Here is a 25,171-nt window from a genome sequence, read left to right on the forward strand (position 1 = left end):
TACAAACTACCGTATAAAGACCTTGCAGATATTCAGAAAATTGGTGGCTGTGCAAACACCAACTTCATCTAATTATATACTTGATAATCAAACCTTCTCTGCTGCCATCTTGTTGTCTGTCTTGATGAGTTTTGCTATTTCTTTTTCTTGCACATATACTTTTTAAGCATAAACTGTAGCTAACTATCATATATTTAAATAATAATAATAATGATTAGTCTCTGTTAAATGATTGTATAAGTCTTATTTGTTCGTGTCGTTATTATTTTTTTCATACTTTCATTTGAAGCAGGTCATTTCCTTGTAAAATATTAATCCATATCACGACAGCTCCATCTAGTGTTCATCTACTATAACATTCAGTTTTATTTGTCCCGCCCTACCTTTAGTTCTATTGGCTGAAGCGTTTTCACACGTCCATACGTTATGACACGCTATTGGCTCGGTGATGTGTCCGTCACTCCTGTTTACGGAAGTGTTACCACCCACTTCAAAGATGGAGGACGATATCTCAGATTTGAGCAGACCACAAATGTACTTGTTTGGTGAGCTCGCTTATTCTGACAAGCCTGAAAATGCTCGGTTGCACAACCAGTTTAACCGCCATGTTATCATGCACAAATAGCCATTTAACATCTTTAGCCGGAGGAAGTTAGCTACGTAGCTAGCTAGCCTGCCTGCCCCCTGCTCGCGCCAATTCAGCTCTTTTGTTAGCTAGCCGAGCAAGGCATGGAGATACGGCAGCTATAGCGAAGAGTAACCCCCCGCATGTCCAACTGTTTTGTACGTTTGTGTATTTTGTTAAACATAGGTGCACATAAGAGGTTAGTTAACGCTGCACGTATCGTTTTTTTCCAGGTTGTACCCTCAAATCGGACAAACGGGAGTTCAAAGTTGACGTAGACGACGATGATACGGAGCAGCAGCTGTCACTCAAAGCAGTAAGGAAGACGCTTTATCTTGCACCTGGAGTAACGGTTCAAGCTGAATAATGTGGCAGTAACGCATGTTTCAATGGGAAAGGGCATGGGGGCTACATATGTGTGTGAAACAGCAGTGTGTTTAGACGTTAGAAACCTTAGCTGACCATGGACATTATACGTAAGTGTAGCGTTAACTGTGTGCCAATAACGTAAGTTACGCAGTTACTTTCACTGAGCATCTGTCTGTCTCTGCCAGTTCCAGTTTGCTTTACAGGTATTATATGTAAAGACTAATGTCTAATTAACAGGAGAACAGTGGTTATTATGATAGAAATAACTGCTATCTAATAATAATAATGATTAGCAGTGACCACTTAATGAATTCAGTCTGACTTCGTTATATTAGATTTTACAGGAGAGCCAAAACTGATTTTAGTCAAACCTGAATTGGCTGCTGTTGCCATCTACTGAAGACAATATTTGATCTATTTGTGTTATCAGATTGAGCATCACTATAAAAGCGGTACTTATATATTTGAAATTGAAAAAATGTATTAAATGTAGGCCCACTAAAATTGGCAAAAGAGTAAGGCATGCCTTTTTGACACAAACATTTTCCCAGTAGGCTAATGCAGAATATAACATGTAGTATTTCAATTGAAATGTATCCGTCACACTTAAGTCAGTCCTTTAGTTTTCTTCCTCTTCTTTTCTGCTTTCAATACATACGTTAATGATAAAGTGTTTTTGCCTAGTTGAATCTCCCCTCAACCAAAAATACTCAGATATTTCCAACCTGTTTGACTCGGGGAAATTCCTATTTCATTTGTTCCAACAAGAGTCACAGTTCTTCTCCTTAACCCTTTTTGTGGGCACACACACATTAAATGTTTCTGGCTCTGTGTTTGTTTGTTTGCTTTATTAAGATCCCCATTAGCTTTTGCATAGCAGTAGCTATTCCTCCTGGGGTCTTCATAATTCTCCACGCGACAATACAAAGCACACACACACATCACAAAAACAACAACAAGACAGTACACACATCTAAACAAAAACACAACACAACAAAACAATACAAAAACACGCAATACAAGCTCCAATACTGAATCATCCAATGAATGTTGTCATCACACTACAAAATGTTGTTGATGTTAAGATCATCTAATCCATCTGGGTCCATCAAATTCAAAAAAATTCTATCCACAATGCTTTGTGAGCACCAAAAGGACATTAGCTCTTATGCGCCATTTTGGCGCAGACCAAAAGCCCACCCTCACTGTTATACTTTAAGTTTTCTCATATCAGTTGTGTCATTGTGGCATTGAAAAGATCTCACTGAGATGTGATTTTTTTAAAAATTAATATTCATGTTCGTCCAAAATGGCACCTACACCCCTTTGGCTCCAAAGACTTGGTATATCCAGTGAACGCTTCGGTTTTATGTTATGTTCCTAAAATTTACATCCAGTCTGATTTTACAAATACAAGTCAGATCAGAATCCAAATATATTGATTTCATATATTACACGTTTTACTCATATGTATATTTCTTCTTGACTTGTGGCAGCAGATAAACTGAGCTGCTAGTCTTGCCGTTTTCTTGTCCTTCTCAATGGGAAAGTTTTTCTTTACTCCACAGGGTTATGCAGCCTGGAAAAGCTTTTTCAAAACTCTGATAGAATAGTTTGATACTTTAAACGTATGTCTTCGTTTTGATGCCCAAGTGACAGTGGTTAGACATATGTTTTTAGTGGTTTCCATAATTTCACACAGCAGTCTGTGTCTGTCTCGGTCTCTCTCCTACTTGTTGGAAAGAAGTAAAAGAATGTCAAAAATAAATACGTCATAAGAGACCAAATGCATGTCTTAAATATGTTTGCATTTGTCAGAAAATGTATTTTTTAAAATGTAAAACAGGGAAAAGCAAGAAATTTTTAATCCTAGAATTACACCCTGACTGATAAAGTCTGGGTGCTAATTTAGACAGTAGTGCCCCCAAGATCATTACCAGGTAATTCATAAATGTTGACACTTCCTAGAAACGGTAGGTTTGTCTGATAAAATCTGCACTCGTCACAGTGCAGTAGGTCACACGAAGGGTATCAGGAACAATAGTAACGATGCTGAGACATGGAGATGGTGTCATGATGTGAACTGTGTTGCCTTCTCAGGTGTGTCTGGGAGCCGAGGCGGAGGATAAGTTCCACATGGTGGAAGTGGAGGGCCTCACTTATGATGGAAAATCGACCAAAGTGCCGCTGGTTGTCCTGAAACCGTCCGTCCTGCCCTCTGTGAGTGAATGCCTCAGCTGGCAACATTTTGTTAAGTGTTAAAGGGGCTACTCAATGGTATACAAGTAAAGAATATGTATGATCTATAATTCCTGTTTTTTTTTTGTTTTTTTTTTTAAACTGGCAAAGAAAACTAGCTTTCAGCCTCTTTAATGCTAAACAACTCATTCTAACTGTGGAGCATACAGGAACCAGTAGTGATGATAGTGAATGAAATAGTATGATAACAGTGATTAACCTGCTCATTGTGCTGCTGTAATTTTTCCTGTCCAGATGAGTTTAGGTGGATTTGAGATCACACCTCCTGTTACGTTCCGTCTGCAGTCTGGCTCTGGACCGGTTCACATCAGCGGGCAGCATTTTGTTAGTGAGTATTAAGCCAACAGCTGCTAGTGCTGCTACTGCCTTTTCTTCTTCTTTAATTACAGACACGGATGCACAAAGTGTTACTCACTGTATCAGTAAAATGAAGTCCTTGCCTACTTTACACTACGTCAGTCTGAAGTATGGTGAAGTTAATGGAGCTTCATTTTATAGACCCATAAAACAAAGTGACCATCATTATTCTTCAGACTGTAATTTGGGATGAACTCGCTCATTTACGAACTGCCTCTTTACAGTTTGGTTCGGTGGGACAAATGCATAACAGGATGACACATTTTTCAAGCAGAAAAACAGTGCTACTCTTTTTACGAAGACTAATCACAAACAGTGCTTTTACACATAGGTTTGCTTTTAAAACTACTACAGGGATAAATACGGAGAGAAACTATCTATTTCTGATTCTTATATTTTGATCATTTCACCAATATATTGATGATAAATGTCACTCTGTTTATCATAATATTTAAAAGTCAATACAAGGGCTGTGCATGAACATCTAAATCTAATCCATCACTGTGTAGTGGCAGTAACAAGTGTCTGTTTTTTAGGTGTGAAGGATTCAGAGGATGAGGAAGAGGAGAACAACACGTCACCGGTGAAGCGGCCTGCAGGCCTGATGTCTGGGAAAAGGCCCCCATTGGTAGCTACCTCAGCATGTTCATTTAACCACAGATCTCTCTTTAACTCCCAAAGAAAGAGTCTAAACTTTAGCTTTTAAAGATTTTGAAGAACATCTCTGCAGCAGTGGGGCTTATTTTCTTGTTGCACACTGACAAAAGGAAGACAGAGGAGACACTGCATGTTGTCACACTGTGTCAAACAGTAATGACGACTCAGGCCCTCTGTAAAACTCTTAATGTTTTTTCTGACAAAATTATGGTTCATTTCCTCGTAGAAAAAACTGAAGATGGAGTCCGATGACGATGAAGACGACAGTGACGAGGATGATGACGAGTATGTACTCCTTTTTTTGCTGATTTTTTTTCTTTAATTCGTGGTGCATGCCTAAAAACAACGAGCATATATGTAATACCATATAATACAGTAAATCATATTATTCACCTTTTTCTAGCATTTGTGCAGAGACAACCCTTTCACATCGCTTTTTACCTCAGTTAATGTTTTTTCTCTTCCTCCTTGTAGTGATGATGAAGATGAGGACAGTGATGAAAATGATGTGAAGCCTCCGAAGAATGTTGGGAAAGAGGTCAAAAAGGTAAGGCTGCTTTTTTTGTTCTTTTTTTGTAAATAATATTAAAAGTGTAAACTTTGATTGTACCTGTGAAAAGCATTAGTTGTTAGACAGTAGCTGCAGGATACTTCAGGGCCGAGGTTTTCAGACTGTGAGATCCACGTTCCTTGAGGGCATACACAGATGTGATACACTGATTTTTAGCTTCAGTATCACGTAAACTTTCTCAGGATATCCCATGTCCATAGCAAATAAATGTCCATGAATCTGAGTCGATATCATATAAAAAAGGTGTGTTAGTAAAGCACAGTTATCTTAATTTTGTCTTAGTGGGGAGGGGCCTACGGTGTCAGACTTTGAACAAAGTAAACAGCAGTTCAGGTTGAATAAATACAAATATCTGATGGTTTAAAAGCACACAGTGTGTGAAAATGAGGTGGGTCTGGAAATATGAGTGAATCATTTTGCTGCTGAGTGTAGTGTCCTTTACACTACATGCAATATCAACAGTCCAGCGTGACCTTTGTGACATTAAATAGGAATTTATTAAAAATCCAACACGCAAACCTCGAGCTTCCGCAAAGCAGTTTGCTGCAATGACAATCAGCTTGGTTTATCAAGGCAGGTGAGACATTGTTGTGATTTGAACTTGAGTGGTCTACAATATAAAAGTAATACACACATTTAACACACAAATATACAAGTAATACATAAGCAGAGAAGCACACATTACATAAAGTAATACACACTTGAGTGGTACCAAATAATGACACCAAGTGGCGACATGTCACTGTTGTTTAACATTCAACTTTAACATTGCATTGTTTTGGGTGTAAGAGGATGATTGCTTACATGTGATGAGCACCACATGTTTTGAAAGCCTATAATTATAAAGTGAGTCAGATGCTGCTTCATTTCCTTCTTCATCTGTTCCTCTTGGTTAGGACACCAGAGAATTAAAAGAGCACTAATAGCATTAGATTGTGTTTGAATTGAGTTGATTAGACTGGAATGGGATTCATTTTTTTGTCCTTATAAATGCATGTTTTCGAAGCTTTCTGCTGTGTATTAGCTTGCCTTAAGTGTTGTAAGGAATGTTTTGTAATCTGTTTTTGTTGCATCACTTGGATCACTGTTCAAACCAAACTGAATGTCCTTGTAGGTCTCTAAACTTTCATTTGCACAGTAGATTCATTTAACTTGGAGTGTTTCCAGTCCCCTGTTGTCCACCAGGTGTCAGGGTAGCCAAGGGCTTGCCCTCTTTGTGTGTGTGTGTGTGTGTGTGTGTGTGTGTGTGTGTGTGTGTGTGTGTGTGTGTGTGTGTGTGTGTAGAAGGAATTTCTCTGTGTTGCTGCAGTTTGCCCCGCTCCCCTTTTGCTTCCACCACATCATGTAAACTCCCACAGACCATATCCTATAGTAGCATTTCATTTCAGCAGGCCCTTCCCATTCGTGCACTCGCTGACCGTCCACCTTTTTGTATGAGACAAAACATGGAACTTTTTCATCCTGTTCGCTCATGTACCCACCTGTTTTCCACGAGTAAAACACAGGGTCTGTGTGGCGTAATGATCGGATTTCTCCTCTGTAATCTGCTTGAATTCTCACCGTCTCACCAACAAGACGGCACTATGTTATCCTATACGTGCACACACACACACACACACACACACACACACACACACACACACAAGACATGCACGCACACACACAAACTCAAAGTATACATACACACTGTCGACATATATACTTATTGTAAATGTGCACATGCATACTTGCACACAGTCTGCAAACATTAGCTATACATATCTACACTACATAAGCAGAGAAGCACAAAGAAGCACACATTACAAGTTTCACTCACACACACACGCACACACACACATACCAGTTATGGGAAACATCTTCCCTCATTTTTCTGTAACACTGCATATCTTTGTCCCTCTGTCATCCCACTGTTAATATGATTGCTCCTTTTTATCGTCTCTCATGCCATTTCAGCTTTGCACCTGGCCTTTGCCTTTGAACACTTGTTTTGCGTGTTACCACAATCATTTGCAAGTGTGTGGGTGCATGTGTGTATCTGCCTCATTTTTACGTCGGTGTCTGTTTGTGATTTCTTTCTCTTTTTTTTTTTTTTTTTTTTAAACACGCTATCCAAGTGCAAACTGTGCCAGGCAAAAGATCAAAGCGGGGCAGATGCGCATACCTGCGACGTGAGCGCCGATCCTTGCCTCGGGGTCAGATGACAGCTGAGCATTTCTGTCACCTGTTGATTTATTCTGTTGTCTTCCCCTCCAATTTCTCCACCTCCGTCTCCCCGTACCCCTCCCCTCCCTGACCTTAATCCTTTTCTTCAACCTTCTACTTTTTAGCTCCATATTTATCCTGTCTCATTCTTTAGTAATGAAAGCACAGAACTCTAGCTGGGATCAATTATTATTTTTTTGACTGCTAATTTAGCAATGTATCAATATAATTTTTATCTCCTTTTTTGTTGAATTGAACTTAATTAAGGTTTTAAATACCAACCAAAATATCTCTGTAGCATTGTGCACGGGCAGTTGGTTAGAGTCAGAGTTCTAGTGTGGCTGCTTGTGTTAAACATCACAGTGTTACAGTCACACTGGCATCAACAAGCCCTGACCAGAGCTCAGTTTTGAGTTTAGCTACATTGAAAGTGAGCCTGTGCTGATTTGTTGATCACATGATTTCAATGGGTTTTTTTTGCCCTTTGTGAAGAGCAAAAGCATCATTTTCAGTTCTGGTTTGGACCTCATTTGATATGTGTTACCAAGTAAGAGCCGGAGGCGTGTGGCGTACGTGTGCCTTGTATTTAGATGTTTGAATTGCAGTTTGACAGCTTTGCCATGACAAGTAAATCTTACATCATTAATTGAGACAATTATAATTTTGGCAGCAGAGTAGCCCTGCAGTGCCAGTGTTGGCATTGAGAACACAACGCAACCAATGTTAAGAAAATAAAATAGCTGATAGGTAATAATGAACATCCCCATCCAAACATGTTTTAAAGAATGTAAAAAATACTATGCTTTTGTTAATATTTTGTTTATCATGGTTTCCCCACATAAAAAGAAAGAAAAAACTGTCAAGGGGGTCGGGAGCAGATCCATTTTTCTTTCTCCCTCCCTCTGGATCTGGTCTCCGTCCTTCTCACCACCATTGTCTGCTTTTTCAGCACTGGCACCAGCAAGACTGTTGACAGGTAGACTGGTGAACAAGCAGTGTGCATCAAGGTGACTAATGTTAGAGGAAACATCGCAGAGATGTTTGAGCTTTTGTCAGATCAAGACTCAGATGAAGAGTCTGTTTTGCAGCAAATTTGGCGACTAGCAGACGTATCAGAATGGTAAATGTAGCTAGCATATTTTATTTGTTTATGTTGTTTGCTAGCTTGTTAGCTTGCAGGCTAACTGGCAGTGGCTGACACAGTGTTTGTGGTTGTGAAACACAATAATATCTGCCATGACGGAGTTTTTGGTGGATAATGGAAGGGAGCTCCAGGGTCTGGTTTATATCCAGAAACTGCACACTCCACCATGTTTGCTGTCAAAACTTTCACTATTTTAATTCAAACTCTGCAATCTGTGCTGACAAGTCTGCACTGTGCCGGAGGTTTCAGGTTTCTTTGCCAGTGTTGTGTCAAAGTCTGTTCCCCCATCGATTTGTGATCCCAGTGTTAGACAGCAATTGGCTTTTGTATTGGTGACGTAGCTAATGTAGCATGCACTTACAGAAGTGCTCAGACATCGCCCCCTTCTGTAGAGTAGAGGAATGTGAAAACAGCACTCTTGTGACAAACTTTGCATAGATACAAGTTGTTAAAGTCAATGTCTGACATTTTAGGGGAAATAAAGATAAAACATATTTTGATGGAGGGAGATTTACAGTAAGGATGCGTTAAAGCTACAGAAACTTTTCCAGGAACAGAATTCTAGGAGCTTTGGGACTAAATCAACTTTTCCACTCCAGAACCTCCATCCAGACGTCACATGAACAACCTAATGACTGTGTTCTTCTCTTGTCACAAATTATGTCACAAACAAACCTTACACTTCTGCTTTTTTAGTTGTGTATTTCCCTCTGTAGTAGGAGCAGAGTGATTGATATCACTAGTGAAAGACCTTTACATAACACAGAAAGGAACCGAAAGAAAACACTGAGGTGCATCTATGAAGGGTTTGAAGAAAGCATAACATTTCTCTGCTTGATTGATTTCTATCCTTTAGTAATTAATATCCCTCTAATTGGGAAAAAATGCTTTGCAACCACACAGCAACAGCCTTACAGCTACTTATATTACCAGGCATTGCCCAAGGAAATAACATGTGTAATTGCCTTGTAGCAGTTATGTCAACACAGGCAATTACACTTCTCACCCATTCCAAGGAAAGGGTTGGTGCTCAGGAAATGCAGGTACTTGCCTCGGCTATTACAAGGTAATTACGCAGGTGACTGAGAGCAATGGAAACCTGACAGGAAGGCCTCCATTGGGGAGAAGAACAATGACAAGTTATGGAGGCACAGTGGCAAGTTACCAAGTATGTGTAGTGCTTCCTGTGTCATTTTGGACAGTGCTGGTGCTTGGAGATAATTTCAGTTTTGGTCACATATCCCTGATCTGGTTGCAGTTATGTTTTCAGTACACTTTTTTTACTGAGATACTTAATCAGAAACTATGAATTCCTAAATTAGTGTCAACAGTGTTGAGGGTTTTTTTTTTGTTGTAGAATGGAAATGTTTTGTCTTCCTGGGTTTTAACACTGCTAACAATAGTCGACATGTGTAGCATTGATAATACTAGTGCAGTGTCCATTCAGACATGCCTTTTATGTCCAGGCCAATTGCTTGGCTTCAGGTATTGTTGCTTGTAGCTTTCTTGAGAACCAGTCATCTAAACAACTTCACACTTCACACCTTTTAGGGATACAAACGTGGACATTGAAGGCTGACTCTCGTCTTTCTTTCCATGGCAAGCTTTCGTCATGTGCCTCTTAAGTGTCAAGGACGTGTCTTTTTGCTGTCATATACCAGCATCGTGCTGCACTTGATACACTCGATGAAGCTGATACACACGTCACGTAGCCTAGGTCTATTATGAGGAGCCCGAGCCGGAGGACAGCGGCGAGAAATTACGGTTCGGGCTTGGGCAGAGAATCTAAGCTCTACAATACACCTGCCATAACGTATTTTGGAACCCCAGCAGGGCTAGAGTGTACGCGTCATTTAGATGCAAGTTAGAGCACGGTGGCAGGTTGTGTCTGAGGTTACTAAGCAACCTTAACAAGCACTGTATCATATCCTGTTCACCCAAAATCCTGAGTGCAGAGCTGATCTTCTTCCAGGCACTGTTTATAAGTGTGAAGGCCTATCGTCCGTGGCACAGATGAAAAGCTCTGGCTGCCCTGCACCAAAATGATAAACTTTTCCATATTTACCACAGACTGATATTTAGGTATCTTTTGGCTGTGATTGGTTGTTATTGTCACATGACTGCTGCTGAGTTTCACAAATTAAGTATTATATTGGTACCAGTATCACTTTAAGGGTACTGCTCTTGGTACTGGTGTTGTAATTTTGTAAAAAGTAGCCAGCCCTAGTGTTCTGCAGTCTCTTTTTTTCATCTGTTCTTGAATGTACTATAGCGAGCGATGGAGAGCATGCTGTTCGGTGGTGTAACAGTTAATAGGGGTCCCCTCTCAATGCACAACACAGAGTGAACACAACACACGACTAATAAATACGTCCCGTAGATCTCAAGAGCTTGCACTTAAAACTACCCTTCTTTGGATCCTTAGCAATACACCCACCAAGTGTCAAGTCAATTGGATGAACAGTTGTTGAGAAAAAAGGACATACAGGCAGACAGAGACAGACTCCCTCCATTTTAGTTAGACGACGACCTTACAGGGGTGAGCGAAAATAACGTGAACACCTCATGGCAAAAGACTGGAGAAAATTAACCACAGTTGCAAACACTTCTGCAAATGTGGTTCACATTATGTTACATGGCAATTATAATTTGTCAGCTATAAAAGAGGCTTGGCTGTTAGAGCTTTGATATGGGAGTTTTCAAAACAACATGACACAACTACCCCAAAGAGGAAAAGTTATTTTCATATCCAACATAAAATATGTGGAGGAACAGTCTGAAAGTCAGTAACATTGACAAAAGGGAGTTTGAAGTTTGAAGCTAACCAACAGGGATATGATTAATATATACAGTATATAGGGGGCTGTTAAATATGGCAATCGGCCAGCGATCTAAACTGTTCCACCTTTGTGGCAGTGTTTGCAGTTTTCATTCAGTTACTTCAAAGTGAGTCGGGGCACTTTTTCATGGAGTGTTGATTAAATTTACAGCTGCTTTTAACTTCAGTATGGCGCCCCTGCTGTCAGCTCACGTTTGGTTCTGTTTGCTGTGATTTACTGTGATCTGTGGTTAATTTAATATACATTTTCTGAACTTGTAATATAAATACAGAGAGTTGTCCTTGTCTTCTTATCTTTTTTTAACATGTACATCTTTATTTACAGGTTTTATGACCAGCTTTTTCCTAAAAACATAGGCATGTCATACAGGGGGTGTTTTACTGATACATTTTGATTGTGTTTCTTTGCTTTCTCAGGGCCCAGAATTTTCAGCAAAGAAGCCCAACAAGACTCCAGTGAAGCAAAACGGCCCCGCAGGAAAACCATCAGGATCAGCAGTCAAACCACAGATTAAGGTAGGAGAGGCTCTGTCACCTGCTCAGCTCTGTTTACTTGTGGTTGGCTTGCGGTTATTTAATTATTCAGTTGACGGCCATTATACTGTAGAGCAAAGGGTCAGCTGTTAGGGTCAACTAACTTTATTGGACAGGTTTACAGGTGCAGTGAAGGCCGACCTGTTTATTTCCCTCTCAGATGTAGACACAATAATTGGATACTTGTTTAGCTATGCAGGAAACAAATGAGGGATATCTCATAACTTTATCTATATTGCATCTTTATTGCAACCTTCCGTAAAAAAAAACACCCTGTGTTTGTTTGTTCATATTATTGTAAAATTTGTTTGGACATAATATAGCTAGATTTGTGTAGTAGGCCAGGACACTGTCTGACTGATTAATTAGGTCTGCAGTTATGCCAGACTGTAGATAAACCCAGCACCTCTGTTCATAATGAAAGACATGCCACTCTGAAAACTATATAAAAGAATGGTGGACAGTGAAAATCTAAGTTTTAAAGAAGGATACGCAAAGAAGTCTCTACAACATGTACAGAAGATAAATCAAATCTCCACAGAATAAAGCAACAAATGTAAAGCCTCACACCCATGGACCTCCCTCTGCTTAGAGTACGTCTGAAGTAAAAGCCTCGTAAGGCCTGAAAGTTAAATGCGTGACACAATGGAGTGCACTTAAAAAAAAGAAACAAAAAACTTATTTGAACTACTTAATCTTTTTGTATATTATTGTTCCTGTCAAACCTGAGCCTGAGAAGACACACTGGGTCTATGATCAAGGGTAATTGTTTGTATTTATTGGCATTCATAATTAAAACATGTCAAAAAAAAAAAGAACAAAAAAAAAAACTTGGAGAGCCTTCCCATTCCACAGCCAAGGAATGTGATAAATGCACATTGCAATTAGCTCAACCTGATAGTTAATTTCTTGGGTGGAATGTCTTGGACAGCCGCCTCTCAAAACCCACAGCTTGAACTCTGCCTCTCTTTAAGCAAACACACCTGACCTCTAAACAGGTTTCCTGGGGCAAGGTTTAAACCCGTGACCTCCTCGGCCTGACCCCGCCATCTTGAGTTGCAGCCACCTTTGATGCCCCACAACCCCTGTACACACACACACACACACACACACACACACACGAGGGAATACAAATTGGCAAGCTCCTCTGCAAGTTTACAAATTTCACAAGGCATGTTGCTGTGATAAAAATGACTTGGACAGAAACTCAGTTTAGATAAGGTGTTATGTGTTGGCATGCAAATGCTGCTGCTTGTATGATAAAGTATATGCTAAAGTAGTGTTGCACAGAATACCAAAACAAAAACGACAAAGCAGTACGGTATTAGAATTTCCCAACATTGGGTACTTGTTCGAGTATGAAATGTATAATTTGTCTAGATCTCCACCAGGTTGCAGAACTAGCAATTTAACCAAGCCAGGCACTTGTATTTAGGGGATGTGCACCTGTGCATTTATCCCTGATGATACAGCTTGATCCTCAGCTTTGACTGAGAGAGAGAAGCAATGCCTCAACCTTAACAAGTCTACTTCTGACAACAACAACTTGTCATCTGAAGAAATAATAACTCCACACCCGGCACTGGTTAACAAAACGGGCTGCCAAAGCCTACAATGAACTACTTCACCTCAGAGCCGGTGCTGATGGCAAACCCAGTGACATAATCAAGCCTGTGTGCAAACAGTGTCTTGCAAGGGAGGAAACACTTCAGACCTCACCAAACACCTCAGTGACAGACATCAAGACCTCTCCAAGGAGTACAAAACAAAAGAGTTTAGCAAGTAAGTTAGCTGGCTAGTCAGCTGATGGGATGGTGATGAGCTGTTAAATTATTTGAGATACGTAGTGTATCAGTAGCATAGTGTATCAGTGTCAGGCCCACCCTGTATTGTAAATAGTGTGACAAGTATATTAGAAAATATGAATTTCGAAATGTCAAAGACTGTTTTTTGGTCTCATTTTGTTGCTTTTAAAACGGTTGAATAGCTGATGTTAAATAGCATTGGGCTGGTAGCTATGTGTCACTTCTAAACTACAGTGGCTCCACAGCGTTAGACAGAATGGCTTTTAAAAAGGCACACCAAAGTTAACATAACACCCCGGCTAAGAAAATGTGATTAACGTTGAAGTTGAAATGGCCTGTTGGTAGAATCAGCCACCCTTTAGTGTCTCTTTGAGGGGCACTGGGCTTTCAAATGACTCCAGTGTAAACCCATCCAGGTCATTATTAGACATTCAGAGCAACAGATGTGGATTTGAGAGCGCAAAAGCTTACTTAGGGCAATAGGGAAGGGAGATGGATAGGCCCAACAAGCACAGGACTGACCCAAGAAATCGGTGTTTGTGTCCTCTGTGAAATTGAAATTTTAAGTCATCATTGAGTTTTCTTGTCACGCTAGTAGACCGGTGTGACAGTTGTCAACTATGATCTTTTCGTAACCCAAACCAAATAGCTTTGTTGACTAAACTCAGTTGCTGACTGCATCAAGATACGATGCAAAAGGCTACCCTCAGCATCATTTTAATAACACTTGGGCCATCTGTCCAAGTGTCAATATGACAAATAGGGATGACATCATGTTGGTAGACTCATGGTTTGTTGTTTTGGAACCATTCAGATAACAATACATGGGCTTTGTGCAGACAAGTCTATTATACATAATTTATTATCATGCTGAATGTTTCTGACCTATTTGGTATTGAGTATTGAATCAGTGTCGTTTCAGTTCCAAGTATCGTTTATCATGATACTAAGCTTGGTATTGGTATCAAAGTTAATTTTGGTGTTGTGACAGCACTATGCCAAAGGCACACCATCTCACACACACCCAGCGCACTTGAGAAAACTGCCATTTCTTGTCTGACGTCTTGATTGAAAGCTCCGTAATTTCTATCATGTTAAACACTGAGCGTCAGGATTGCTGAATTCCTGAGGCGAGAAAGCGATTCCCCCCAGGCCAGGGTTCTTGGTGTGTGGGAGAGTGCAGCTAATTCTGTAGTGGCCGTTGTCCAGACATAACACAGTGGCTCTTGAAATGCTCTGGGGGATTAGCCGATGGGCAGCTGAGCCTCCAAAATCATCCCGCCAGTTTAACTTTCTGGCCTATGGAAGCTTCAACTGCCCCCATCCCCTCTCCACTTCTACACAACAACTGTTCCCTCTCTACAACCTCTTCACACCCCTCACTTCCTGGACACACCTTCTCCCAATTGCTCTCATTACCAGCGTTTGATGTCTGGTGCAGCTTGCGCTTCCAGATGCCCCTGAGGAGCGAGGAAGCGGGCGTGGATGTCTGTTTTTTCTTTACTAAATGCAGGTGACTGGTCATTAGATTGGCTTGTCAGATCTGTTGCCAGTACCACAGTTCTCACCTCTCGCGGCCCAACATGTAGCTGCACCTTCTTGCGTAACAGGCTTGACATGAGAACCAGCTAACTCGAGTTGTGCTGATCTGAAGTAACTTTATCTTGCAGCTGGTGTCTTTTGATTGATGGGTTTGGAGAAGTTGATGCCTTCAAGCACACGTCACAGTCGTAAAGTATATACCACTTCACTCAGGCTTATCCCAAAAGGGTGTGAGTCATTGTTTTAGCGACTGATTGACATGTGTTTCAGCAGGTGCCTATCTATTTAGTGCTTATTTACTTTTCCTGTGAGGATGTTGCCTTCTAACTATGACTCAAGACCCATTGTGCATGATGTCCTCCTTTACTTACACATACAAGTAACAGGATTAAAGTCACAGTCCCCAGTGACCTGACTTTTTCCCAGACACGGGCCTCAAAGCTCTCATTCCTACAAAATGACAATTACCATCCCTGGACAGACCCGATGAGCAAAGGTGTCACACCATGTGTTTGCACCGGATTGAAGACAAGACACTGCATCAAATGATAGTGTGCTTGTGATTAAGTTCCATGTCTTGTGGCATCTGTAATCATGTCTGGCCCAGATGAAAAAGCTTGCTGGCGTAGTGTGTTTATCAGCTGTTTCAGGTCCGCAGCTGTCCCTTGGAAGTAGAGAGCTTCCCATAAATAATAAATACGTAGTACATTTGTCTGGCCAGGAGCCAGCAGCATATGTGCTCTTTTTTTTGTGGTGTGGTATGTGTGCGTCAAGGTTTTCTTCATTTTATACCTTTTGATCTGCGCTATAAAGTGCAGATCTCTTGGGGACAGGGACAGATGATTGCGTTTTTCAAACGAGAGAGAGAATTTATTTTCTCCATATTGTTCCACCTGTTTTTAACCGTTTCAAGTCTTACCCTGGTTTTCAAAGCCTGAAGTTGCTTAAAGTATGAAGTAGTGATATTTGTCGATTGCTTTTTATCTAAACAGCCAGTTCCAACTGTTAGTAGAAGTGGGAGATTGTTAAGAAAGCAGCTTTGGAATTTCACTCATCTATTCCTGACTGCAAAATTTTGATCCACTGCACTTCCGCCTCCATCTTACATTTAAAACAAATTGTTTTTTTATGGCAGCCTGAATCTACCAGACATAAACTGTTTTGTCATTTGTTTCTGTCTCAGTTTTTGGAACTAGTGTGTAGAAATTGGAATAAAAATTTCTAAAAATTGACCCAAAAAAATTACATCACAACCTGCTTATTAGGGATGACAGTGGTTAATTGTTAATCAGTTAGCTTTTGAGAATGTTTATGAATGGTTACACATGTTGGTTTGTAGGTTAATTTTGCCACTCTTCAGTTTACTGCACTGCACACCAACCAGGTCTGGTGAGAGCTGGCTAGCAACTCCACTCATTCGGCGATTACCACTAGTAATGTCGTCCCGACCCAACAGAGTTGCTGTGGAAACTTTGTGCCCACCCTTCGGTGTCCCGTTAAACATTGTTGACTGTGTTATCATTATTAGCTGTGTTAGCACCGGTAGCAGTGTCAGCACAGGTAGTGATGCTAACATAGTTAAAAAAATTTTTTAAAAATATATGAAAATAAAATAATATAAATATTTGAATTACTCAAAATTAAAAGGGGCTTTGTGGCTCAAATTGAAGCCGCTTACTCACTGGGGCTACCTAGGGGGAAACTGAAGTGTGGCCGCCATGTTTCCACAGCAACAGAACTACCAGAGGTAATCACCAAATGAGCGGTGTCACTAGCTAGCTCGCACCAGACCCAGGTGACTCACAGTGCAATGCAGCCAAGGCTAGCTAACCAGTGCAGACCAGATGGTGTGCAGTGGGCACCATCTTTCCACATGTTTATGTCGCTAGCTGACTGTTGATCAGCAAGCCAACAGAAAATCAAATAATAGACAAGACTTTCACAACACAAAACAATCAAATGTCACCACCTCTAAATGGATGGCGCTTTGGAGTCAATGGAGTGCTGGACTAAAAGGAAAGGCATCTTGTACTTCATGACATTTTAGTTAGTTATTAGTTAACAGGTTTCGTGCTATGTGAAGCAAAATTAACCGAAACTCACATCCCTACTACTCACACTCCCTGCTATTTCCAGTAGGAATAGACACCTTTACCCTAAAATTATCTGCACCATGCTCCACCCTTTGAGCTGCTTAACAGCAGTGTAGAATAATATAGTGTTTTGAAGTTGAAACAATCAGCCACCAAAAAGAAAATCAATTACAAGACATTTTGCTGTTTTTTGGCTCGCAGGCTAAAGAGTTGCATTGTACATGGCTCCTTTCTTCTTTCAAATGTGTCTCTGGCTATCAATGAAACCCTGCAATTTCACTGGATTCCACACTGGCTTTACATGTAGGGACAAGCTCTGTGGCTTGTGTAACATGCAGTCATGGCGTATGGCGTGTGTGTGTGTGTGTTGTTGTTGTGTCACATTCAGACACTTCCTAATTGAGGACTTCTGGGGCCTCGGCTGCCCAGGTCTGAACACACCTGCGGGCCTGCTGGTTCTGTGCTCTCTTCTTCGCAAACATAGGGGACTCTTTATATGTCGAGATAGCACCTTTAATGTCACCAAGGATTATAAAGAAGGGTTGCGTGTGACCATATTGTTTTAGTCTTGACCATCCATAAATGTGTTAAGTGTGTAAGTGTAATCTTTTCTTGTGGAAGTCATTAATTTGATGTCAGCATAACTTTAATTGAAAAACAAGCACATTAGTTGCACTTTGACTTTTGTTCTTTAGTTCAGTCGTTAAGATTTGACATCAAGGGAAAAACACATTTGACAATCTATTACTCATTGGAGAGTCAGGGCTTGCCCTCTCCTGCTTGCAAACAATAAAAACATAATTTGTACCTGATGTATTTGTATAAAAGATGGTGTAATTAGGCTAGAATTTGTTGTCCTTTCTAGTGCTTTTATCTTCTTCCAGCTGGTTGCCCATGCCAAGTCTGTAAACACAGACCCAGACAAAATGGGTCATGATAGGGCTGTAATCCAGACTGGCCTTTTGGTCAGCAAATGGATTCATCACCAATATGTTAGCAATGTTGTGTTGAGTTCAAACAAGAGGAAGAGCTGAACAAAAAGAGAAGCATTGTGGCCTAATATGAAGTTATCTTTTTATCTACAACTCTATAAATCTCTCCTTTCAACATATCAATCAGTGTTTCTTATCTAGTTGATGTATTTTTTAAGACACCTGCCCCAGGAAAAGACAAACCCCAGGCTGGCCCGTCTAAATCTCCCTCTCTGACTGAGATTAAGACCAAGTTGTCAACGGCAGCCAAGGAGGTAAGGCTGTCATCCTCTTTTGCAAATTACCGTTCTTAATTGAAAGTCTGACGCACAGTTAAGCTGATGATTTAATGGTGTTTTTCATCAGGGAAAACCACTACCGAAGACGGAGCAGAAGTTTGAGAATTTCGTGAAGAGTTCTTTTAAAATCTCAGACAAAAAAGTAAGTAATCATGTGAGTCATTTGATATATTATGTGTATATTTATTTTATTCTAAGTCTTTTACATGGTTTGCTTTACATGACGTGCAATTTATTTCTTTTTTTTTTTTTCCCTGTCATGCAATCTATGCATGTAGTGTCATAAACACTAAGTCATGGGGAGTTGTTTGGTTTGTAGCCACAGGCACATCTACATCAACCTTCATTTCAAGTTTTAAGAGCTTTTGCCATGATAGATACCCAGGAATGCATTATTGTTCCACACACTGTCCTTTTACCATACACTGTCCATTACGCCTCAAACGTCTCTCCAGCACAGCGTGTTCTCTTTGAATTATATTCATTTTGTGTCAGCGGGCTCTTTCGAGATGGAATGGGAGTACACCTGCCAAGGCAAACTCTTTCTCAGTGATTTACTGGAGTGTGTGTCTTTTGTAGCCTTAATGAAGGGACTGGCGGTATGTGGATGGTACCAGTCTCTTTCACATTCAAGGCCTTTGACCAACCCAAAAGAGGGTTTTTCTAAAAGCAGCACTTAAATCTTTTCTAATGCTGCTTGTCATTTCAGGAGAAAAACAACAGCCCCTGCACATTGTTTTACAGAGCATGAATTAATCAGCCTAAACCCTTTAGATTATCACAACCCATTCTCAAGACAAAATGTTGGCATTGTACTTTACTGCAAACCCCGGATACGTTACAACTTTGCATTACATTTGCACGTTATGATGTAGCATATACGTTGAAACTTTATGTTACTTTACGCACAATCTGAGCAGGAAAATCAGCGATGGCTGGTAGAATACAACCGCTTTTCGTGGTACTTTCCTCGCTGGAAAAACACCAACGGGTCACTATAAAGCACCCTTGTTTGAAACCTAAAAAGCTGATGAAAACACACTGACAGGTCACTGCAAAACACTCACATTTGGAGCCTAATAAGTAGAAGGGTTGCTACAAAACACCCTTGTTTGGAGCCTAAAAAGCCAATGAAAACACACTGACAGGCAGCCACAAAAAGGCCTTGTTTGGAGCTAAAAACCAATGAAAACACACCAACAAGTAGCTACAAAACACCCACATTTGGAGCCTAAAAAGCAGATGAAAATACAGTGACAAGTCGCTACAAAACACCTGCGTTTGAGCCTAAAAAGCTGATGATAACACAGCGCGACTCACAAAGTCACAACCGGATTTGTTGTTTTTTGAGCTCTAACAGTGGTCTGCAGTTTGGCAGGCGTTTTGCCTAGATGACCATTTAACATCCACCTCCACCTCCAGATGACAAATTCAGCTTATATATTATGCCACTTGAGAGACATTGATATGATGAAACATACAAATGTAACATATATCCATGGTTCACAGAAACATACATTGCCAACATTTCTTTCTGATGATTGGGCTGATTATCAACACGACTCAAAGATACTAGGCTGTGTTAGATTGTAAAGGTGTGTTTTCTGTAGCACACAATCTGTTAGAAGGCTAACACTTGAAAGGGGCTATTTTAACATTCATTTGTGATCACATTACAGTGTTAAAATGTTAACTGTACAGTTATGGGAGCAGGTGAAAGCTCTTTAGTCCGGCACGAGGGCTGGGTGGACAGGGAAAAAAGTGGGGGTGGAGTTGGGTCGGGGAGAGCTTGTTGATCCCAGTGTGTAGAAACATCTGTGGAAGTGCTTTGGTTTCATCAGCCAAGGCTGAGATCTGTCAGACCTGGAGCACCTAGTCATATACTCTGGTATGTGCTGTTGCCCCCACCCAACCCCTCGTCGTTCTCCCAACAGCCCCATCTAAACTCACTGTTCCCACAGGCGAGACGCACAAAAGCATGTTGTAGTAAAAGTGAGTCATATGTCTAATGCTGTATAGCACTTCATTTGGAAGACTTATAATTTCTGTCTCTTTCTTTTTTCTTTTTTGTTGTTATCCCTCTCTCCCCTCTCCGGACCTTTCTCAGGTGGTCAAGGACCTTTGGAGTTTTGTACAAACACTGAAGATTGAGAAGAAGTAACAAACCTTGTATGCTTTGAAGCATTTGTATGTTTTGCATCATGAAAGACATTTAAAGGCACAGTCAGCGAGATTTCCTACTTGGCCTTATTATGTCATCACTGCTAATGACTCGTAGTGAACAGAAGGACTGAGTGCAGAAAAAAAAGGTAAAGCCATTAATGATTCAGGTGTCATCATTTTTTAGATGCGAAGCACCTCCTGGAACTCGCTTATTTACTTTTAGTAGATAAGCTGTCCACTTCACTGCATGCCAATCTGCACCACCTACAGGGAAGGAAAGTAATAGCACCACCAATTAGGACATGCAGATGTCTTTGTTGCTTTTCTGCAAGAAAGAAATAGCTGGTGGAGTTTTAACACTTGCGCCACCTGCAGGCAATAAATGTTGCACCTGCGGATTTTTATAGCTGCAATAAAATAACAGATATGTAAACTGGCAACAACATAATCCAAGTATTCAGAGCCAAAGACAAGACAGACAGAACCTAGTCAAGTTAGTCATTGCTAATATTTTTATATGGTCCCTCTGTCCTACTCCTTTTTTTTTTTTTTGTTATTACCACAAGAAGTTGCCAAAGACCGAAAATTTAAATCTTACTCACAAGGTTAAATATAAATCCTTGAACAGCATCTATAAAAGTGAAAGCAACTGCAGGTGGTGCAACTGTCAAATTACAGAAGCAGTTCCTTTCCTTGCCTGAAGGTGAGATCGCCCTACATCTTAATTTCTTCATGTATAGTCAACGCAATTTTGTTTTATTGGCCGAGCCTGGTTCCAGGTGCTTCTCATCCATGGCACTGTGTGTCCTCCTTACATCAACAATGCAATAGGAAATATTGCAGAATGTGCCTTTAAATATCTCTACTGTAAACTGAGATAAATCAGAGTCTCATTTTGTGTGAATTTGAGCAGTATAAACAAGGATGGCAAAGACGAGTGAAACGGGGACAATGACAATATATTTTTCCTCCAAAGTGTTTTGTTATTTTACATTCTGTCTGGCTTTACGAAGCATTTTTAGCTTATGAACATGCTTATAGATTGACTTTGTCCGGCATAATTGCTCTATACATACTGTACAGGAATTTGTTAGAATGAGTCAAGATAACCGTTTTTTTAATTGTGTCATTCAGTTTGGTCATAGTATCTCCTGCAGCAGAGCCTGCACCGACTTTATTTTTCTTAAAAACTTGGTCAACAACACCAAGAGAGAAAGATTCAACTGTTTATGAAACATTTCACTTAAGAAAAATAATGCAATTAAGAAACAGTAAGATCCATACCTGTTCACAGATGTGTGCAGTTGTAACCTTGCTACTGTTACATATCTTCTCCCGTCAGTCTGTTGAGTAAATATGTAATGTTTCATCCTGTCTTTTTTACCAGGAACACCTCAGACATTTCTGGATGAGAGCAGTGTCATTCTTAGAGGCCATATCCACAAAAGTGTTTTTTTCCTGAGGCCAGATTATTATTAAAATCTTTGCATTGGGAGTGCCGCGTATTTATGCTATGCTATAAACACCAGCAGTGTGACGAGGCGCTAAGCGTCTATTCTGCGCTGACTGCTGCCTGGTATAAGTGCAGAGTCAAAAAAATTTCAACTTTGGGTAGAACGCTGTGCTCATTACTTTACCCAGCCATTCAGTCACAGTGGAGGAGGGACAAATACCAGGAAAACCAATTGTCACATCTTTCATGTAGCCTACGTTTGCTAACATTCATTCATCCATTCATTTTCTGTAACTGCTTATCCTGTTATGGGTCGCGATGACATTGGGCGAGAGGCAGGGTACACCCTGAACAGGTCGGAGGGCTAACACTTAATAACAGACAACCATTCACGCTCACATTCTCCCAACAACTAACAAGAGAGGAGAAATATGTCAATATACTCTATACATATATATATATATATATATATATATATACATATATTAACAGTTTCCTCTCATGAACCCAAGTAGACTGGTGGGTTCGTCCTCTCTCCCTGCTTGCTGAAGCCTTCCCTTCATCCAGGGCAAGTTCTCTTCCTTGCACCAGCATTTTAGCTTCTGTGAATATTTCGTGTCATAGCAACCAGACACAACCAATGTGCCTCAGCTGATAAAACGCTGTGGCTCTCAAGTGCTCCCAGCTCGGCGTTTCCTGAGGAGCACTTGGTGTTTTCAGCTGGAAAAGAAACACTTTTGTGGACATGGGGCCATTATTTCAATACTTTCAATACAAATGTCTTTAAGTTTATATAAAGGTGAGCTAAACTTATTGCAAACCTGCCAACTGGACTGAATTCACATGGCATTTTTTTTGGAGTGTGAATTCATATCAAGCTTGTTAACATCAGTCATAACCTGAGAGGGCTTTCATTATAGCGATTACAACCAAAAATCATCTGTAACAAAAGTGATCATAACAGCAGTATGCAAAACATTCTCAAGAGTATTATGAGCCTTGTAAAACCAACACAGCTGCCCCGACTAAAATGTTTTTCTTTAAAGAAATATACATACAAAAAGTAAAAAAAAAACAAAACAAAAAAAACATGATAAATACATCGTTAACTTGCTCCAGGGGTGTATTTACAATGTGGCATTAAGACTGTGCATTTCAATACACTCTGATGCACTAAAAAACAGTTACAAGCCTATGAACATAGATTATCTTATTTATTACAACATAATCATAAGGTATATATCAGAAAATGACATCAGAGTTGCATCACGTCACCTTTACAGAAACCCAATAAAGAACTCAACCCCATAATTGTTTGCACTCTTGTATATCAGTGCTCAGATGGCAATAAGCATACAATCACTTGGTGCTTATGTGTTTACGATCCTGTGTGTCTTTTATGAGCCAAATGTTGGCAGTTGGACACCATCTTTAACCAATCCCATTGCTTGGTTCAACCCTCCTGTTATCTGTGAAGGATATTTCAGATTCCTTAGCTGCAAACTTCTTCAACTAATTTAGGTAATTAAAGTCGCCCTGATAATTTACCTTCATATTAAATTTAGACGTCTGTATTGTCCTCTTTGTAGCGAGGTTTCAGTTGAAGCAGTTTACCATTCCTAGGATTTATTTTTTGGCTTGTGTATGAGTTCATGACAGAGTCCTTCATTCATGTTTTTTAATACTTCCCTCCTATCAAACTCGATAAACTTCTTTTCTGTAAATAACTCTTGCTTTTATTTCCACATACGGCAGCTGAACAAATATATTTTTAAGTGTAGGCTTAATCCGCCCTTGCTCATAGGTGTTAGCCTGGATTTGTTGTCATGATCTTTATTTGAAATGTCATCTTCTAGTGTGTTGTAGAAGTGTTTTATGTTGAGTGTAGAACCCCTTTTTATAATGTTTGAAATAATGTCCTGATTTTGTTGACGCTTCATTTTGGCCCTGCTGTTTGTCATCTTTAGGTTGTTCTTGTGATTCTGTAACTTTGAAACCAGTACCTAAATATGCCCTCATGAAAAAGAGAATGTGATCTATGTTGATGACCTGATGCGCAACTGTTCTTAACAGTGCTGCCAGCGTGAGAAAACACTGAGTTTAGAACAGCAGTTTTCCAGGATTTCTGAATCATGAGTAGAAGTATCTACCATTCTATCAGACGAAAGTAGTTCTGAGATATATCTTTGATTTATACTGTTTCAATCCAGTAACCCCCATCTGTACTTTCTTTACCCATCATATTGCCTTGTGTCTGTGACCTGACATACCTACTGTAAACCACCAGCATGTGGTGAGAGGCATCTGCAGTTTGAATCAACAAGAAGCAAGGCTTGTGCATATTAACTGCATATGTCAATGCAAATTAAATTGTTAAACACTGTACTCTTGCTGCAAGTAGGTGATGTTTGGGCTGACTCAACATGTGTTGAAAGAAAGTGCATTTTGTCCATTTAGTCGAAATTAATTGATGAGTTTATGCATGACTGCTGATGGTGGATATTCATACATTCATGGTTTGTTGAGATGAACATATCCATCCATTTTTTAAATTCTAACTGTAACATTTACCTGAATAAAGTGAATCCCATTTGTTTTTGAGTCCCACATTTTGAAGTGTTTTTTTTTTTTTTACTGGGAAACTAGGGCAAAATATTGACTCAGAATATTTGACTCCTCCACACTGATGGAAAACATTACATGAGAATTCGACATTAACAATATTTACAGAACAAAGCGATCAGTGAAACGATAAGAGATGACTAAGTATAGTTTCAGTTATGTTGTCTGACATTTAACCAAAACACTCACCAGCCACCTCATTAGCTACACCTGTTTAACTGCTCGTTCACGCTAATAGCTAATCAGCCAGTCACGTGGCAGCAGCTCAATGCATTCAGACATGTAGACATGGTGAAGACGACCTGCTGAAGTTCAAACTGAGCATCAGAATGAGGAAGAAAGTGATTTAAGTGACTTTGAACGTGGCATGGTTGTTGGTTCCAGACGGGCTGCTCTGAGTATTTACTGGGATTTTCAGCACAACCATCTCTAGGGTTTACAGAGGATGGTCCCAACAAGAGAAAATATCCAGTGAGCCAAAATGCCTTGTTGATGCCAGAGGTCAGAGGAGAATGGCCAGACTGGTTCAAGATGATAGAAAGGCAACAGGAAGTCAAATAAGCACTGGTTACAACCAAGGTCTGCAGAAGACCATCTCTGAAGCAACAACACCTTGTCCAACCTTGAAGCAGATGGGCTACAGCAGCAGAAGACCAGACCAGGTGC

The 25,171-nt window shown here is 40.2% G+C and overlaps 1 protein-coding gene across 1 annotated transcript; it reads left to right on the top strand.

Annotated features, from left to right (window-relative positions):
- The first annotated feature begins 466 nt into the window (after nt 1–466).
- Nucleotides 467–24,479, top strand: npm1b (nucleophosmin 1b). The gene is made up of 11 exons (XM_049585440.1): nt 467–545; nt 859–941; nt 3,095–3,214; nt 3,488–3,581; nt 4,147–4,238; nt 4,494–4,552; nt 4,742–4,814; nt 11,441–11,539; nt 18,148–18,243; nt 18,335–18,409; nt 20,375–24,479. The coding sequence occupies exons 1-11, from the start codon at nt 497–499 to the stop codon at nt 20,426–20,428; spliced, it is 894 nt and encodes a 297-aa protein (XP_049441397.1). The 5' UTR covers nt 467–496; the 3' UTR covers nt 20,429–24,479.
- Nucleotides 24,480–25,171: the final 692 nt, after the last annotated feature.

The sequence above is a fragment of the Epinephelus fuscoguttatus genome, linkage group LG9 (assembly GCF_011397635.1).
Source record: "Epinephelus fuscoguttatus linkage group LG9, E.fuscoguttatus.final_Chr_v1".
Classification (NCBI taxonomy): Eukaryota; Metazoa; Chordata; class Actinopteri; order Perciformes; family Serranidae; genus Epinephelus; species Epinephelus fuscoguttatus.

Excerpts from the sequence above, each read along its gene's own strand:
- npm1b (XM_049585440.1), top strand. The coding sequence starts at position 497 with ATGGAGGACGATATCTCAGATTTGAGCAGACCACAAATGTACTTGTTT. Across the intron at positions 3,582-4,146 it reads CAGCGGGCAGCATTTTGTTA|GTGTGAAGGATTCAGAGGAT; the intron begins GTGAGTATTAAG and ends TCTGTTTTTTAG. Across the intron at positions 4,239-4,493 it reads CTGGGAAAAGGCCCCCATTG|AAAAAACTGAAGATGGAGTC; the intron begins GTAGCTACCTCA and ends ATTTCCTCGTAG.